Below are 19,671 nucleotides of genomic sequence, written 5' to 3'. Positions count from 1 at the left end.
CATTTTGTGAACATTAATTTGTAGTTTTGAATTTTTGAACATTTAAAAAAAGTTAAGGTAGTTTGATTTATGTGTTAGAATGTACGTATTTTGTTCCAAACTAGGCCAAGTAAGTTGTATACCCATTTCCCGGAAAACATATCTCCAAAGACTTTCATTAATAGTTACTTAGCACAGGTATAGAATAACTAAGAGGTACTTAATAAGTAAATTATTTGGTTTATTAGTGGTGGGGTTTAAGGATTAAAAAAATAAAGCTTATTTTTCTGATTATTAAAGTCATAATACAAAGCATAAAACTCAAAGAAATTACCAGTAACTTACCATCTAGGGAAAACCACAGGTAGTATTTTGATGTATTTCTTTCCAGTTGCTTTATGCAGTTTTTTTTGTTTGTTTGAATGTTTACTGTATGCTGGCTGCAGCACTGAGTAAGATCTGGAACACAGGATCCTTGCCCTCAATGACTATTACTACAGTCTAGAAGGAGGACAGATACAGGCACAGATAACTTCAGTTTGATATGGTGAGTGCTAAGCTAGAAACAGGCAAAAAAAGAGTTCAGAGAATTCCTAGACAATATGAAATCTGAGGTTATTTGTGAACTTCCCATTTATTAAATTTTATGTCTTACTTAGATTGACAATATAAGCATTTTATACTTTTAGGTCTTCACTATTTTAATGGCCAAAATTGTGTTCCCTTCTCCCTTTTGGTTTATTTGTAACAGTTCCTTATTAGAAATAACGCTTAACAAACATTCTATAGCCCCATTGTCCCAAATGTTGGATTCTTTTTTTTAATTTTAGCTTTATTGAGGTATAATTGATAAATAAAATTGTCATGTATTAAAGTGTAAATGTGATGTTTTGATATATGTATACATTGAGAAAGGATTCTCATTAGAGTTGATTAACACATCCATCACGTCACATAATTCCTTTTTTTCTTAGTTGAGAACACTTAAGTTTTATTCTCTTAGCAAATTTCAAGTATACAAAACTGTTGTTAACTATAGTCATCATATTCCACATTAGATGCTAAGACTTAGCATAATATCCTATTGCGTGTATGTGTTTGTGTGTGTGTGTGTGTGTGTGTGTGTCTTTGAAAAAATGTCTGTTCAGGCCCTTTGGCCATTGTTTATTTGGGTGTTTTTTTGCTGTTGAGTTGTTCTTTATATATTTTGTATATTAATCCCTTATTGGATATATGGTTTGCAAATATTTTCTCCCATTCTATAGGTTGCCTTTTCTTTTCTTTCTTTCTTTCCTTTCTTTCCTCCTTCCTTCCTTCCTCTTTCTTTCTTTCTTTCTTTCTCCTTCCTTCCTTCCTTCCTTCCTTCCTTCCTTCCTTCCTTCCTTCCTTCCTTCCTTTCTTTCTTTCTATGATGATTTTCCTTGCTATTCAAAAGCTTTTTAGTTTGATACAGTACCATTTATTTATTTTTGCTGTTGGTGTCAAAATCCAAAAAAATCATTGCAAGATCAATGTTAAGGAGCATACCTGTATGTTTTCTTCTAGGAGTTTTATGGTTTCAAGTCTTATGTTCAAGTCTAATCTATTTTGAGTTCACTTTTGTGTGTGGTGTAAGATAGGGGAACAGTTTCATTCTTTTGCCTTTGGCTGTCCCGTTTTCCTAATACCATTTAGCCTTTCCCCTTTGTATATTCTTGGATCCCTGATAGTAAATTAACTCACTGTGTATGCATGGGTTTATTTCTGGGCTCTCTATTCCATTCCCTTGATCTGTGAGTCTTTATTTAATGACAATACTGTTTTAATTACTATAGCTTTATAGTATAGTTTGAAATCAGGATGTTTGATGCTTTCAGCTTTGTTCTTTTTCAGAATTGATTTGGCCATTCAAGGTCTTTTGTGGTTCTGTACAAATTTTAGCATTGTTTTTTCTATTTCTGAAAAATACCATTGAAATTTTTATAGGGATTGCATTGAATCTGTGGCTTACTTTGGGTAGTATGGATATTTTAACAATATTTTTCCAATTTGTGAGCATGAAATATCTTTCCATTTATTTGTGTCTTCAGTTTCTTTCACCTCAAGGTATTATAGTTTTTGACGTGTGGATATTTTACTTCCTTGGTTTAATTTACTTCTTAGTGTTCTTTTCAATGCAATTGTAAATGGATTGTTTTCTTAATCTGTCTTTTCAGTAGTTTGTTGTTAGTATATAGAAACATAACTGATTTTTGTGTATTGATTTTTGTATTCTGTAACTTTACTGAATTTGCTGATTAGTTCTAACAGTTTTTTGGTGGTTTTCCATATATAGTATGTCATATGCAAATAGAGACAGTTTTACTGCTTCCTTTACGATTGGATACCTTTTATTTCTTTTTCTTATCTAATTGCTCTGGCTAGGACTTCCAGTACTTCATTAAGTAAAAGTGGTGAGAGTAAGTATCCTTGTCTTGTTCCTGATCTTGTTCCTCAGCTTTTTCAGTGTTGAGTATGATGTTAACTGTGGGCTAGTCATATATGGCCTTTATTGTGTTGAGTTATGTTCCCTCTGTACCCAGTTTGTTGAGAGTTTTATCTTGAAAGGATGTTGAATTTTGTCAAATACTTTTCCTACATCTTTTGAGTTTATATGATTTCTGTGCTTTATGTTGTTAATGTAGTATATCACATTTATTGATTTGCATATGTTGAACCATTCTTGCATCCCTGGAATAAATCCCATTTGATTATGGTGTATGGTCCTTTTGATGTGCTGTTGAATTAGGTTTGCTAATATTTTGTTGAGGATTTTTGTATCTATGTTATTAGGGATATTAGCCTGTGATTTTCTTGTAGTGTCCTTGTCTGGGTAATGTAGTGTCCAGTATAGGGTAATGATGGCTTCTTAAAAAGAGTTTGGAATTATTCTTTCCCTTTCCATTTTTTGGAAGAGTTTGAGAAGGATTGGTATTAATTCTTTAAATGTTTGGTAGGATTCATTCCCTAGTGAAACCATTTGGTCCTGGACCTATCTTTGTTGAAAGGTTTTTGATTATTGATTCAGTATCTGTACTAGTAATTGGTCTGTTCAGACTTTCTTTGTCTTCATGATTTAGTCTTGGTAGGTTGTATGTTTCTAGGAATTTATTTATTTCTTCTAGGTTGGCCAATTTGTTGGCTTATGATTGTTCATAGCAGTTTCTCATGATCCTTTGTATTTCTGTGTGAGCAGTTGTAATGTCACCTTTTTCATTTTTTATTTTATTTGAGACTTTTTTTTCCCATAGTCATTCAGGCTTGTCAGTTTTATTTATCTTTTCAAAATAGCTTTAGTTTCATTGATCTTTTCAGTTGTCTTTTTAGTCTATATTTCATTTATTTCCACTCTGATTCTTATTATTTCCTTCCTTCTTTAAACTTTTTTTTTTTTTAGCATCACCACGCAGCTTGCAGGATCTCAATTCCCTGACCAGAGACTGAACCCAGGCCATGGCAGTGAAAGCCTGGAATCCTAAATTAGTTCCTTCTTTCTACTAACTTTGGGGTTAGTTTGTTCTTTTTCTAGTTCCTTAAGGTGTAAAGTTAGATTGTTCATTTGAGCTTTCTTAATGTTGGCATTTATCACTATAAACTTCCCTCTTACAACTGCTTTTGCATTCCATAAGTTTTGTTATGTTGTGTTTCCATCATTTGTCTCAAGATATTTTTTGATTTCCCTTTTGATTTCTTTTTTGACCCATTGGTGGTTTAGGAGCATGTTGTTTAAGCACCACATATTTGCGAATTTTCTGTTTTCTTCTTTTAATTGATTTATTTCATACCATTTTCATTGGAAAAGATGGCTGGATATGGTGTAAATCTTCTTAAATGTAGTAAGATTTATTTTGTGGCATAAGACATGATCTGTCTTGGAGAATGTTTCATGTGCACTTGAGAAAAAAATGTGTATTTATATTCTTTTTCTATCTATATATCTGTAGGAAGAGATTTATTGTAAAGAATTTGTTCATGTGATTATGGAGGCTGGTAAGACCCAAGATCTGCTGTGTGAGTCAGCAATCTGGAGACCCAGGGGAGTCAATGGTTTAGTTTCAAATTGAATTTGAAGGCCTGAGAACCAGGAGAGCTGATGTTTCACTTCCAGTCCAAAGACAGGGAAAAGCCAATGTTCTCTTTTGAAGGCCTTTAGGCAGGAAGAATTCTCTCTTTATTGGGGGTGGGTCAACCTTTTGTTCCATTCAGACCTTCAGCTGGTTTGATGAGGCCCATCCACATATGGAGGGCAATCTGCTTTACTCAGTCTACCAATTTAAATATTAATCTCACCTAAAAATAGCCTCACAGAAACATGCAGAATAATGTTTGACCCAGTATCTGGCCACCCCATGGTCCAGTTATGTTGACACATAAAATTGATCATCATACATATGAATATATGTTTGATGTTGTCTAAGAGTTTTGAACCATACAAGGGAATTCCCTGGCAATCCATTGGTTAGGACTCTGTGCTCTCACTGCTGAGGGCCTGGGTTCAGTCCCTGGTTGGGGAACTAAGATCTCACAAGCCACACAGCACGGCCAAAAAAATAAATAAATAAACCATACAGGTCAACTTGTTATTGAGTTCAAGCTCGTACTGCTCGCTGCACGACAGGCTGTTAAATCGAGAGATGAGTTGTCAGGTCAAGGAATAGTGACTTTATTTGGAAAGCCAGCAAACTGAGAAGATGGTGGGCTCATGCATCAAAGAACCATCTTGCCTGAGTTAGAATTCAGGCTTCTTTTATACTAAAAGGGGAGGGAATAAAGTCAAACATTTCCTGGTTCCAGTCAGCCTCTGGAGGGGATGTGTTAATTTCTTCCTCCCTGTAGTCATTCACAGGTGGGCCTGGTCAGGATGTTTCCTGTGAGCTAACCAGAGGAATTTCAGCTTAATGCTCACTACCTGGGAGGCAGGTTTCCCAGAGATGGGCCATTATGTATAATTTAAGCTTATAGGAAACATCCCTTTAGTGGTTAACTTGTAATAGAATGCAAAAATTTCTTCCTTATTACAAACTGAGACTGTTTATTCTGGAAAAAGAAATCCAAAAAAGTTGTTGGTGTTGGTAGTCCTCAGATAACTTCAGTAATGCTCCCATGAATTTTCAGATTTAGAGCAGCAGGACTTGCTGGTATGTGCTCTAGGATGAACTAGAATTTCTTCTGAATAAAGGAATGAATTAACATGCTGGCCGGGGTTACTCATTTTGAGTCAGCTGGATTTTAGAGAATATTTGTCTATTAGAATAATTTTTTACTCTCGATCAGGGGTCTGCAAACTAGGGCCCATGGATCAAATCTAGCTTGTCATCCTTTTTATCAATAAAGTTTTATTGCAACACAGTCATACCCATTCTGTTGTCTACTGCTGCCTTTACCACAACGGTAACAGAGTTGGATAGTTTTGATAGAGATCAAATGGCTTGCAAAGGTGAAAATACTTACTGTCTGACCTTCAGAAAACTTCAGAAAAAGTTTTGTTGAGCCATTCTTCCTGGTAATAGTTAATGATTTAAGACTAATTATTGAAAATCTTCCTAGCTTCTGGTAATAACACCATATCATTATCAGTGTTTTTTTCTTTCTTTCTTTTTTTACCCCCATTACTGGTGTGTATGTGTGTGGGGGTGGGGTGGGGGATTATATCCTTTTATCTACAAATGGTGTCCTTGGGCCAAGATTTGTTAACAATAAATGGGGTGGAGGTGTTGTGGCCTAAACATGTAATACTACTTTATACTGCTCAAGATGGCTATATTGTCTAAAAGCAAGAGTTTTTACTTTATTTCAGTGGTCTTATGCAGCTTTTGTAAAATTGTTAACCAGGAATCTGTTGAATTTACATATCTTGCTCTATAGCTGGTTCCTTTCAGAATCAAATGTTGATGTAATCTGCAAATCAGTATAAGTAATTTTCAGCATTTTTCCCCGAAGATGATAGTGTATGATCATCATCATCATCATCATCCCTAGTGATAGAGTAAATGTTCTGTAATGTATTTGTTCCTTTAGTAAAACATTGTAGTCAATGTTGACATTTAGACGTAGAGCTCCCTGAAAGCTCCTTTTTCCATATATGTAAATGTACAATCTCTTCCCTAACCATGGAATCATACTATATATGTAGCGATACAAATGCTTTGCTCCCACACATACTTAATATTTTGGATGTCACTACATGTTAAAAGAAAAAGTTCAGTGAAATTATTTTTAGCACTTGAATATTATCAACTAACTTACATGTTTTGTTTCTAGGCATTTATTTTTATTGTTAAAGAAGTACTGTCCTTGTGCTTATATATTTTTATACTTGTCTATTACTTCTTTATAAAAATTCCTAGTAGGAGGTCTTATGTTGAAATTTAGGTACATGTTGAAATTTAGATACCTGTTTCCAGATGCCCTAATTTAGAAAGGTTCTATCAGTTTATATACCCACGAAAGTATGTGAACTTTCCCTGCACTTTGTTTGACCTTGGTATTTCAAATATTTGCCAGTGGTATTTAATGTTATAGATAATTAAAAAATCTAAAAATAAAAAATTGTTGCCTTTTTCATTTCTCTCATTATTAGTAAGGTTGGACATCTTTTCATATCTTTATTTGCCATTTCCATGTACTACCAGCCTATTTATGTTGTTTTCTGAGTATTCCTAAAAAAATTTCTCCAATTAATAGGTTTGCACTTGGGAGAGAAAGTAGTGGGCTGGTTGCCCTTTTTGATAATGGTTTAGATGGGACTTTGAGTTCATTTAAAAGGAATATTACATGAGGAGCTGTTTAAGGAAAATATTTTTGGTGCAGATTATAGACAAATCAGAGTTAGAGCAGATCTGGTGACAGAATGCCTTCACCTGGTGCTTTAAGGTGTGAGTGCTTAGTCAGATGAATTAAGATAAGTCCCATTCTGAGATAGGTCTAGAATCTACAAAGTTTTAAGTGGTTGTTCTGGACCTCAAAGCTGGTAGAAGTGTTTCTTTGGCCACTATTTTTTAAGCTTGAGTTAATTTAAATGTATATGACTTTTAAGGCTGCTTGTATACTTCATAGATAGATCTATAAAACTCAAACTTAATTTATAAATTATATTATAAATAGAAATGAAAGATAATAATAATTTGGTATAATGTTTTATTAGAACTAGAACTTTAATGTTGGGGTTAATATGGTAGAAAATAGCTTCAGGTCTGGTTTTATTATTTTTTTTAAACAATTTAATATTTATTTATTTATTTGGTTGCACTGGGTCTTAGTTGTGGCAGGTGGGCTCCTTAGTTGTGGCATGCTAACTCTTAGTTGCAGCATGCATGTGGCATCTTGTTCCCTGACCAGGGATCAAACTCCGGCCCCCAGCATTGGGAGCGTGGAATCTTAACCACTGCACCACCAGGAAAGTCCCTGGTTTTATTATTAATCTCTTTATATATTTTGATATTAATAAAGAGAATGACTGTTCCTAAGTGCAGTAAAAATGATGTAATTAATTTTGTGGATGTGTTTGTCATTTTGAGATTCTTATGTTTATTAAACTGCTAGAAAGCTCTCCTTGCATGCCAATTTCAGTAGCATGTAACATGTAATTCTGTAATGATGTTTTGTTTCACATCATGATGATAAGTGCCCAGTCATTTCTGCTTTACTTAGAAGCAACTGCAATACTCCCAAATGGGAGTATTATAATTATGTGATAATGTCTGCTTTAAGGTAGCTATTCACGTCATCTATAATATGCTTATTAATTTTCAAGGGTATAATTGAATTGAAGGCTCAAAATTCTTGTACAGAACGTGTTAACTCCCACAAATAAGTCTACAGGCTTCAATTTTATTATTATTATTTTTTTTTAATTTTTTTTTTTTTTTTTGGATACGCGGGCCTTTCACTGTTGTGGCCTCTCCCGTTGCGGAGCACAGGCTCCGGACACGCAGGCTCAGCGGCCATGGCTCACTGGGCCCAGCTGCTCCGCGGCATATGGAATCTTCCCAGACCGGGGCACGAACCCGTGTCCCCTGCATCGGCAGGCGGACTCTAAACCACTGCGCCACCAGGGAAGCCCAGGCTTCAATTTTAGAGCCACTGTGTTAACCGTTGGTAAAGACATGTGATACTATAACTTTGTATAAAATTCAAGATTTAAAATTGCTCTTTCAAATTACTATAAACATTTTTCAGTGCTTGTCCTTTATTTCTGCACCTAATTTTTATGAACTTGTAATTAATAGTTCACAGAGTGGCATTGGTCCATGGGTATATTTTGAGTGGCATTGTAGACAGTAAAAGAATGAAGTGAGCAAAAACGTAAAATGATGGATAAATCATAAAAAGGCAAATGTAAGTTAAGTAAAAATGGACAACATAAGTGAAAATAAAGATTATAAGAGAACACTGAAAAGTGATACATTAGCTAAACAATGAAGATTTAACGTAACTCAAAAGGGAAAATTAAGCAAAGAGCCAGGAAGATGCTCTGGTGTTAAACTTCTATGAAAAGATAACTAAAGAAATAAAATCAATTAAAATAATGAAAAAGAATTTAAAATTTTAAGTGGTTAGGTTATAGCGGAAAAAAATAGATTTTTTTGACCTTCCATGAGCACATTCTACTTACATTGTCGCGCAATATGATTTTGATTAGATTTTCCCTGAGTCCCAATTCTCAGCTAATGCCTGTGTCTGGGATCACAGATGCCTACCTATCAAATATTACAAAGCAGAGTGCTGACATTTCCAGATGGATTGATGATAGAGTTGATATTTTAAATCAGACAGTAGTTCCATGTATAAAAGTTCAATGTCTATAAACAGAAGTCAGAGCTCTTCAGCCAGAGGAAGCTGCTAAATCAGCATTGAATTTGTGTATGTGTGATAAGTAAGTTTATTTGGTGAATCTTAGATATCACCGATCTATTTAAATTATTTTCGGCAGAAAATAAGCTTATTTTACCTTACTTGCTTTTTTTTTTTTTTTTTTTTTTTGCGGTACACGGGCCTCTCACTGCTGTGGCCTCTCCCGTTGCGGAGCACAGGCTCCGGGCGCGCAGGCCCAGCGGCCATGGCTCACGGGCCTAGCCGCTCCGCAGCATGTGGTATCCTCCCGGACCGGGGCTCCAACCCGCGTCCCCCGCATCGGCAGGCGGACTCCCAACCACTGCGCCACCAGGGAAGCCCCTTACTTGCATTTTTTACAAGGTCAAAAGATGTCTTCTGTCTACTCACAGACATTATAAATGTGTTAACTTCTGCATATTTTCTTTTGTAGGCCCAGATTATTCTTCATCAGCATGGTTACCTGGTAATGAATCATTGTGGCAGGCCACAACTGTTCCGTCCAACCAGCGAAATAACCATATCAGGAGACATAGTATAGCTTCTGACAGTGGTGACACTGGCATTGGAACTTCCTGTTCTGACAGTGTGGAAGGTGAGCTGAATTCTTACTGGTTAGACGTGAATCTTTGTAGAATGGCTGTGATTGAGAAAATTCAAGGGATGTGTTTTATTGTTCTAAACTAAGAAATTATAAAGTAGTGTTTGAATATTTAATAATGTTCAGTGTTGTTATATATCAAATGAAATTGTTCTTCTGATCGTATTAATTTTTCCTTCATTAATTTTTTTTTGTTGTTGTTGTTTTCTGCTGTACGTGGGGCCTCTCACTGTTGTGGCCTCTCCCGTTGCGGAGCACAGGCTCTGGATGCACAGGCTCAGTGGCCATGGCTCACAAGCCTGGCCGCTCCGCGGCATGTGGGATCTTCCCGGACCGGGGCACGAACCCGCTCAACAGATGACCCAAACAACAGATCACAGAATACACAAGCCTACTCTTTCTATTAGATATGTAGATTTCTGTAGCACACATACCAACCTAAGTACTTTTTAAAAACACATGTTTATTTGGAAATTTAATACGTAATATAAAGACAGCATTTCAAAATAGTAAGGAAAGATTAAGCCTGAAAAAAGTGTTAATAGATACTGAACTCAAACTGTAAGAAAATTAAATTCGAAATGGAGCAAAGAACTAATGATTTCTTTTAACAATCATAAAAGTACTAGGAAATAGGAAATTTATTTTATATTTTTACATTAAATATATTCTTAAGCCACACAACACAGATTTTAATAGAAATTCAAAAATTTTGAACACTGATAAAAGATATTAAATAAAAAAGGGGACATACTAGGAATAAATATTTGTAATCAAATTAACAAGAAACTAATATCCATATTATTTAAAGAGTTCCTACAAATAAGGATAATGCCCCCAAATAGGTGTTTATCTATAAAATTTTAAATATTTCATAATTTAAAAATTTCATAGATAAAAGAAATAAACAATTCATGTAAAAAGTACAAATGACCAATAAACATCAAAAAGGTGATCAAACTCAGTCATAGTGAAGTGAAAGTCTAGACAGTGAGATACTGCTTTTCACCAGCAAAATTGCCCCCTTTTCCATAAAAATAGACTGTAATATCCAGGATCTGAGCAAAGATGGGAAAAATAGTACTCTAATAACTAGGATATGTAGTCAGCCTTTATAGGGGGCAATTTGGCAATGCTAACTAACAGCTATATAACTGTTAACCATGTTCTAGGCACTTATACATGTTAACTCTTTTAACCCTCACAACAGCCCTCTGATAGGGAAAGTGAGGTCAACCTTTAAGTAACACTTAGAGGTTAAATTACTTACCTATAAATAATGTATGTAAAGTGTATATATTCTTGATTCAGCACGCACACAGCTGAACAAAGATAATATGTACAAGAATATTCACTGTAACACTGTTTAGTGAAAAATTAGAACTCCAAGTGTCTGTCAGTAGGGAAATGGTTAAATATATCACGGTGTATTCAGTTAATTAGGTAGCTACATATGTACTAACCTAGAAATATATTCAAGCGAATTTCCAACTTAAGATAACAAACTAAACACAGTTCTCTAATTCTGTTCCTTTCTGAATTCCCACTAAAAGTCAGGAAAAAAAATTAAAAAACAAAACAAAACCAAAAACAACCATATGATGACAGGGGGAAAAAGAGAAAACAACAGTAAAATTCTGGGAGCTATAAGTCAGAACAATACAAATTTTCTTAGCAGATCCCAAGAGCTAAATCCGAAACCAGCAGCAGAGAAATTCAGGAACAAACTGTCAATATATATTATTAAAAATCCTCAAAAATGCTCAGGAACTGGTGTACATGATATTCACATGACATCACTGGTGATGTTTACTTTGATTACTTAGTTAAGATGTGTTTGCCAGATTTCTCTGCTATAAGACTGTTATTTTACCCTCTTCATATTCTACTGTTTAGAAGCAAGTCACTAAGTCCAGCCCAAACTCAGAATGAGGGTGGGGGTACAGAGTTTTACATCCTGGAGGGAAAAATATCTATGTACGTTGTTTGGAATTCTTTTATAAGAAAGACTCATCTGTTTTCCCTCATTTATTTATTTATCCAACCACTTATTTATGTTAGTATGGACTGTGTATATTTATCTTTTGGGCTATTATCCAATAATATTTATTTTGTTGCTCAAATTATTCCACCTTTTGCCATTGGGAACTCTTTCAGGTTGACTCCTGTGACACTCTGTGCTCCATCCCCATCCTTTTGTTTTTTGAGCACTTCCTTTTGCGTTGTGTAAGGTGTTCCATGGTCATCTTATATCTTCCCTACTGTAGCCCTAGGATCAGCCATTTCTCCAAAGATCCCTGGTTCTTTTTATTGGAGAATAGTATTTAGAAACCAAGATCTGGGTGCTGGGAGTGCTTGTTACCGCTGGGGTGTTATTGCTTCTACACCGTCATGGAGGCAGAACTAGGTTATATGGTATGTATACTCGCCTGTGTATACATGCATATCTGTAATTATTTCTGTGTCTATTCATAAGTATCCACATTAAGCTAAATGAGTTCATACTGATGTCTCTGACTCTAATCCAGTATAGCAGAGCTCATTTTAACTTTTTCCCCTTACTTGTCTATAATTTCCCTTTCCAACAGTGAGATACCTCCACCATCTACCGTCTATTTACATATTTATTCAGCCCTCAGTATACAAGTAAAGCAGGTTCGGAACTATTAACCCATATTCCCCTCTGTTAGTTTCCTAGGGCTGCCATAACAAATTACCACAAACTGGGTAGCTTAAAACAGCAGAAATATATTTTCTCACAGTTTTGAAGACTGCAGGTTCAAAATCAAGGTATCGACAAGGATATGTTTCCTTCAAAGGCTCTAGGGACAAGTCTTCCTTAATTGCTGCTTCTAGCTTCTGGTGGTTACTGGCAATCCTTGTCATTCTTTGGTTTGTGGCATGACAGTTTTCATGTCTGCCTCCTTTACATGGCCACCTTCTCTAGGTCTCCTCTGTGTCTTCAGATATCTTTCTCTCTTTCCTTATAAGGACACTGGTCATTGGATTTAGGGCCCACCCATATCCAGTATGACCTCATCTTAACTTGATAACATCTGCAAAGACCCTACTTCAAAATAAGATCACCTTCACAGGTATTGGGGGGTTAAGATTTCAGTGTATCTGTGTGGGGCACACAGTTCAATCCACAGCACTCTGTTACATCTATGTGGTTAAATAGAAAGCCATAAAATTTTTGGAGAGTAATTTGATCTAAGTAGAGTTGAAAATAAAGCAGGAAACTACTTTGAAGGCTTAAAAATGTATTATTAGCTATTTGGTCTCATCACTGAACTATAAAAATTAACTTTTTTTGAGGATAGAATGATGTGGGAAGGATACAGATCTGGAGATTTAGAAGTTGTAGAATGGATGCTCTGGGGTTTTTTTTTAGTGCTATTACAAAGCTGTTTGCTTTAAGCAAATCATACTCCCTGTTAACTTTGTTCCTGTGTTATGACTTCTCAAAAATTTACTTGAGGTTCAGAGATAAATTCTTGTGCTTTTTGAAGCTTTGTCTTAGAAACTCAATACTAATAATCTTTTTATAGTCAGTTACTTCAACCTCCATAGAATATTATGATATTAATCTGGGTCCAGCTGGGAATTTTCTTTCCTCAGTTCAGCCAGGGAGAGCTTAAAAAAAATTCCCCTCTCTTCCCCCAGACTAGGCCATGCTGTGTCAGGGCTGGGATGCTGCATTTTCATAATGACTGGCTGAAGAACTGAGAATACCTCATTGAGAATATGACTATAATGGTGTCTTTTTTATAATCTCCAGAAACCCTTTGATTCTGCTGTGTATTATTATATATAATTACTCACCTTTTCTATTGCTGTTTAGAAAACTTCTTTTTATTCTTTGAATTAATTTAAAACTATTTGTGTTAACAGCAGATATCACTGCTTTTCTCACTGAATAATTCATCAGGTGTTAAATGCAAGTCCCTATAATTTTTTAGGGATGAAGAGCATGATTCTCACTTTCTTCTTGAATTGGGCTGATGTGAAGATGTTAGTTTTATTTATTTATTTATTTTTGGCCTTCCATTAGATCTTGCCATTACCTCCAAGTTGAACTCCCAACTCCTTTCCCTGCTAGTTTTTTAATTAATACATAAAACAATGAGTGATTTTACTGGTATGTTACAGAGCACTATACAAAATATTCTAATGGACAAAGAACCCATTGAGCTCAAGGCGTGATCATAGTAGGTAATGTTATTTAGAGGCTATTCTATGTGGATAAAGCAGTGTCAGAATTTGAAGACAAAGGGCAAGTAGGGAAAGAGTTCTAGGAAAGGATGATGAGTATAACAATGGTGCGTGAAAATAAGATGGAGTAATAGGACTCTGGGAGACTGACAATAAATAACAGAAACTTGGGGCTCCTGTGGAAAATGAATCAGAATTATGGTTTGAATGACAGTGCTGGTAACGAATGACTTTTTTTTTTTTTTTTTTTTTTTTTTTTTGCGGTATGTGGGCCTCTCACTGGTGTGGCCTCTCCCGTTGTGGAGCACAGGCTCCGGACGCGCAGGCTCAGCGGCCATGGCTCATGAGCCCAGCTGCTCTGCAGCATGTGGGATCTTCCCGGACCAGGGCACGAACCCGTGTCCCCTGCATCGGCAGGCAGACTCTCAACCACTGTGCCACCAGGGAGGCCCACGAATGACTTTGATTACATTTATTTATTGACTGTCAGGAGAGGTGAAGGGTACTCTCTTTAAAAAAAGAAAAAATCAATTATTTAAGAATGTTATCTAAAAATAGGGAATAATTTTAGCAGGTATATTAAAGGTTATTTATTTAGAACAAAAGCTTAGGGCTTCCCTGGTGACGCAGTGGTTGAGAGTCCACCTGCCGATGCAGGGAACACGGGTTCATGCCCCGGTCTGGGAGGATCCCACGTGCCGCGGAGCGGCTGGGCCCGTGAGCCATGGCCGCTGGGCCTGCGCGTCCGGAGCCTGTGCTCCGCAACGGGAGAGGCCTCAGCAGTGAGAGGCCTGCGTACCACAAAAAAAACCAAAAAAAACAAAAAAACCCCAAAGCTTAGGGTGTTTGCTGATACAACGCTTGATTCCAATTAGTGTAGTTTTCTTTCCTGAATTTATGTCTTTCTGAAGTTCTCATGATTTCTGCTTCGTGGGAGCTATTTACCGTCTCTGTTCTCTGGTAAGTTTCCTGAGTCATCTAATTTGTAATCTTTGTTTTTCCTTGTTGGATTTGCTACATGCCATATCTGTTTAATGTAAAGGGCTCAGGGAAGTAGCCGTTGTGGAGGATTATTGAATATTGAAAATAGCCTTGCATTAGAATATAACTTATAGGTTGATATTTATAACAATGTCAGCATTAAAACATGCTGTGTATTAGATTATTTCATATCAGTGTCATGTGGATACTTTATACATATATCTATATACACACTTATATATGCTTTACATACTTTGGTCTTTGATTACATAAATCTTTTTGTCATCCACTAATCATAGGTCTATAAAGTATTTATTTTTCTCATTTATAAAATTAAATCTATCCTTATTAAATTCCAAACATAATAGAATAACCTAAAAAGTGTTCATCTCCTTTGTACTAAACCCTCAGATGAGAATTATGGTGGTGTAAAATTATATTAATTTTAAATAATATACATGAAATTTGGACCTGTTACCAAATATAATTTGAGTTTGTTTTAGAATGTATTTGCAGAATATTTTAGTTAACTGCCTTTAACTCCGTTACTGTTAATATTTGTCTTGGGAGGAGGGTATATATTCCTACTTGATTTCTGAGGCTGTGGCCTGAAGCACTATATTATTTTGGTTTGCTGTGACAGTTTTTAGCTGAAATGTGTGAATGCATTTGAATTCTTAAAAGACTGATTATTGTAAAAACCTCAATATACGTAGCAAATAACTGCATGATTTACATACTACATGGGTTTATTAACAAAAACTCTTAATGTAACTTATCACAATTTACATACTATACTTGATACAATATATGCACTTACAGCTATTGTAAATTACTGTCATTTCCTTTCTGAAGATATTCAGGGTAGTTTATGGAAAACAATAGTATAGAGCTGTGTGATTCAATATGGTAGCCACTAGTAACATGGGGGTATTGAGTGCTTGAACTATGCCTGGTCCAAATTGAGATGTAAGCTGCACACTGGATTTGAATATTTTGTATTAAGAGAAGAATATAAAATATCTCATTAATACTTTTTAATATTGATTACATAATGATATACTATTTTAGATATAGTGGGTTAAATAAAAGGTACTATTTTTTAAATTTTATTTATTTATTTATTTATTTATGGCTGCGTTGGGTCTTCGTTGCTGTGTGTGGGCTTTCTCTAGTTGCGGTGAGCGGGGGCTACTCTTCGTTGTGGTGCACGGGCTTCTCATTGCGGTGGCTTCTCTTGTTGTGGAGCATAGGCTCTAGGTGCACGGGCTTCAGTAGTGTGGCACTTGGGCTCAGTAGTTGTGGCTCGCAGGCTCTAGCGCGCAGGCTCAGTAGTTGTGGTGCACAGGCTTAGTTGCTCTGCAGCATGTGGGATCTTCCCGGACCAGGGCTCGAACCCGTGTCCCCTGCATTGGCAGGCAGATTCTTAACCACTGTGCCACCAGGGAAGTTCCAATAAAAGATATTATTGAAGTTAGTTTTACCTTTTTTTTTAAATGTAGTCACTATAAAACTTAAAATTACAAATGTAGCTTGCATTATTATTTTAAAAAATAAATTTATTTATTTTTGGCTCTGTTGGGTCTTCATTGCTGCACACAGGCTTTCTCTGGTTGCGGCACGCGTGCTTCTTATTGCAGTGGCTTCTCTTGTTGCGGAGCACGGGTTCTAGGTGCGTGGGCTTCAGTAGTTGTGGCACGAGGGCTCAGTAGTTGTGGCTTGCGGACTCCAGAGCGGCAGGCTCAGTAGTTGTGGTGCACAGGCTTAGTTGCTCCGTGTCTTGTGGGATCTTCCCGGACCACGGACCAAACCTGTGTCCCCTGCATTGGCAGGTGGATTCTTAACCACTGCACCACCAGGGAAGTCCCGCTTGCATTATATTTTTATTGGACATATTGGTATTGACAGTATAATTTGTAAAGGGTTTACTTTCAAAGATTTTATGAGTGTGTATATATGTTTACATATTTCCCAGTAGAAACAGTATTGGCTTCTCAAAATAGCTACTGTCACCCCGCTTAATATTTAATATAATAGAAATTTATATCTGTAGCATTATGTCTATGATAAATTATATTCTCCTGTCAGTCTGGGGCTACTAAGAGCATACTCCTTTCATCATTTTGACAGTGGTAAAAGCTTCACTGCAGTGGGATTGCCCTGGTTCCTTTGGCAAAGAGAAAGTTAAGGTTTCTGTGGTGAGATATAAATGTTTGGGTTAGGGAAGATTTTAGATTGGAGAATCCCTGAAATTCTGAAGAGTTCTGTTGCTCAGTTAAGGAATGGGGAAAAGGAATAATGTCAGTAATCCCTGCTGGGATTCTCCCATCAGGTGTGAGGTATAGGCCCTCAGACTTAATTAGGAGGAAGAGGGAACATTATCCTGGAGTCTCACATAGCTGACTGCTAGACCAGTGGGTACCCACATGAAAGTGAGCAGGTAAGGAGTGTGATTGCTCCAGTTTTTCATATGTAAAGTTTGGATGCAATTTGAGTGTTTAGGAGGAAAAAGCCTATCTTGCCACAAGCCTCTGAAATTTGTTCTTTGCAAATAACATTATGTTCATGTTATATAATTCAAATATTTAACCTGTAATAGTAAATTTTGAGTTCTTATTTATCTTAATGATTATTTATCTTTGTTTAAAAGACAATAGTGGTTAAATGGTATACCTCTATATACTAAATGTAAATTTAATTTTGGGGGTATAGATAAAAGTACACGAATAAATTTTACTTAAATTCCATGATACATTAAGTAAGCAGTACAGCTGTGAAGTAAGTCATCAAACCTTAAACAAACTAAAAGGTACTGTCTAGTTAGTCCTTCACTCTCCCTCCCCCTTCTTTGCCCTATAGTACTGTATGCTTATAACTGATGTTCCAGTTGATGCTCTTTGGCCATTGCTAAATCCTCAAGGTATTCTGTGAATCATCTGGAAAAATAACATTATTTTTAATTTTAATGTTGTGTTTTATTTTAATTATTTAAAAATTTTAAATTCATACATGAGTGTAGAATATATATTTATCACACAGACTCTAAATGCTCTAGAAGTGATAAATATCCAGCTTTGTAAATGATATGACACAAATAAAGGTACCTTTCTATTCTTTGCTTTTAGACGTTTGTTCATTTATTCACTTAATAAATATTTATTGAGTACTTTGTTTCAAAAACTGCAGAACTGCAGAGATCAACATGGAGAGGATTACATCAAAATCTCAGCAGGGAAGGAACTCTAGTACAGAAAAATATTCTAAAATTACCATTGAGTGATTTGCTTTTAGCCATGGTATTTTGAGATTTCAAATAATGCTAAATAAGAGTGTGAGATTTTTATATTTAATAAGATGAAACACTAACATTAGCGGCACCACGTTTTAGCTGTGGTAATTTGTTCATGGGGTGTCAGATTCCAGGGTGGGAGGAAGTAGATCTGTGACATAAGGATAGATGTGCCTGCAGAACTACCAAATTGTAACATAAGCCACATCAGCAGATCACCAATTTCTTTCTTGGTTTTCTTTGCTGAGACCTGGAGGCCATGTATAAATAGCTGCCGCTGGCACAGAAAGGAGAGTTTTTCTTGAAGTATACAGCATTTGTTGTGTAGGGCATAACCTAGATGTGGTCCCAGAGTTGAGTAATTAAGGAAGAAGCAAGAGGACTATAGGACTGGGAGTATAGGACCCTGAGGCTAGAAAAGAACTTAATTTTTGCTTAGACTTGGCTCTGTAACCTTCCACAGGACAGTCTTCCTCTCCCGAATCACATGGTGCCTGAGAGGTGGGCTCACATTGCAGTTCTTTTATTTTTTTAAATCTGAGCTCTTAAGTGTAGCTTCTAATAGTCTATTTGGGGCTAATTTTCAAGTATATTTATAAATTTTACTAAAAAAAGGTACAGATAGAGTTAAATATTTTTTCTTTGATAATTTCCAACTGCTAATTTGTATCAGAGATAATTTTCTTATCTAATTAACCTCATTTATTTCAAGTAGGAGGGACTGATAAAAATGGACTTCAATTTAATCATATCTTCATTAGTTATTTGTTTTTACTAAGAAATAGTAGGACTGTTGAATAGTATAAATTTTGAGGTCATCCTGTGAGTATATGTCAGAAAGGAAGAAAAATAAGAAAAGTTAACATTTGGTGCATTGTCCTTATTTTATGAAGAAATGAAGGCCTTGTAATGTAAGGACTTGTTCAGTCATTTATTCATGTAACCAATATTTATTGTCTACTGTGTGTCAGGTTCTGTGCTAGTGGTTAGAGTTAAAAAGACATTTTCTCTGTTCATTGTATACATAAAGTCTAGTAGAGAAGACAAGACAGGAAATAATTATCATAAAATATGAGCAATATGATAGGCAAAGTACACAGGGTAGGAGGACATTCCTAAATCCACTGGATTTGGGGAAGGACCCCTGGCAGAAGTGATGTTTAAGCTGAGGACCAAAAAGGTGAGTAAGAACTGACAGGGTGAATGAAACAAGGCAGGAGAGTAGTCTAGGCTGAGAAGACAGCATGTTCAAAACTGGGAGGTGAGAGAACATTCTGAGGATGAATCAAGAGGAGAGCAAAACAGGATGCCAGGAGACCACTGGCGTTGCAGGTGGGAGCCAATGATGACTTGTTCATGAAAAGAGACAGTAGGAAAGGAGAAAATTAGATGATTCAGGAGATAATTAGGCAATGGAAATCATACATTCTTTCTTTTATACAGCTTTATTGAGATATAACTTATATACCATGTAATCCACCCATTTAAAATGTACAACTCAGTGGCTTTTTAGTATTATATTCACAGAGTTGTATATATATCACCCGAATGAATTTTAGGACATTTTCATTACCCCAAGGAGAAATCCCACTCCCCTTAGCCATCACCCCCTCCTCCAACAACCCTATGCCCCCTACCTTAGGCAACCACTAATTTTGGAAGACGTCATAAAAATTTCCCAAGACTCTGTTTTCTTTGCTTGTGTATTTTATTACAGTGATTAGGTTTCATTAGTTTACTTTGCTAAATGGTTTCT

The 19,671-nt window shown here is 35.9% G+C and overlaps 1 protein-coding gene across 2 annotated transcripts in view; it reads left to right on the top strand.

The window, feature by feature from the left end:
• Nucleotides 1–19,671, top strand: part of CEP85L (centrosomal protein 85L) — a 153,938-nt gene that overhangs the window by 11,949 nt on the left and 122,318 nt on the right. For both annotated transcript variants that reach the window (XM_081251008.1, XM_081251007.1), the window contains exon 2: nucleotides 9,263–9,424. In XM_081251008.1, coding sequence (XP_081107134.1) covers nucleotides 9,263–9,424 — 162 coding nt within the window. The remainder of the gene's footprint in view (nucleotides 1–9,262; nucleotides 9,425–19,671) is intronic.

This window comes from Mesoplodon bidens, assembly GCF_964165515.1.
Source record: "Mesoplodon bidens genome assembly, chromosome: 12".
Taxonomy (NCBI): domain Eukaryota; kingdom Metazoa; phylum Chordata; class Mammalia; order Artiodactyla; family Ziphiidae; genus Mesoplodon; species Mesoplodon bidens.
Note: the sequence above shows the minus strand (reverse complement) of the source record. Positions and strands in the feature narration are given on the sequence as shown.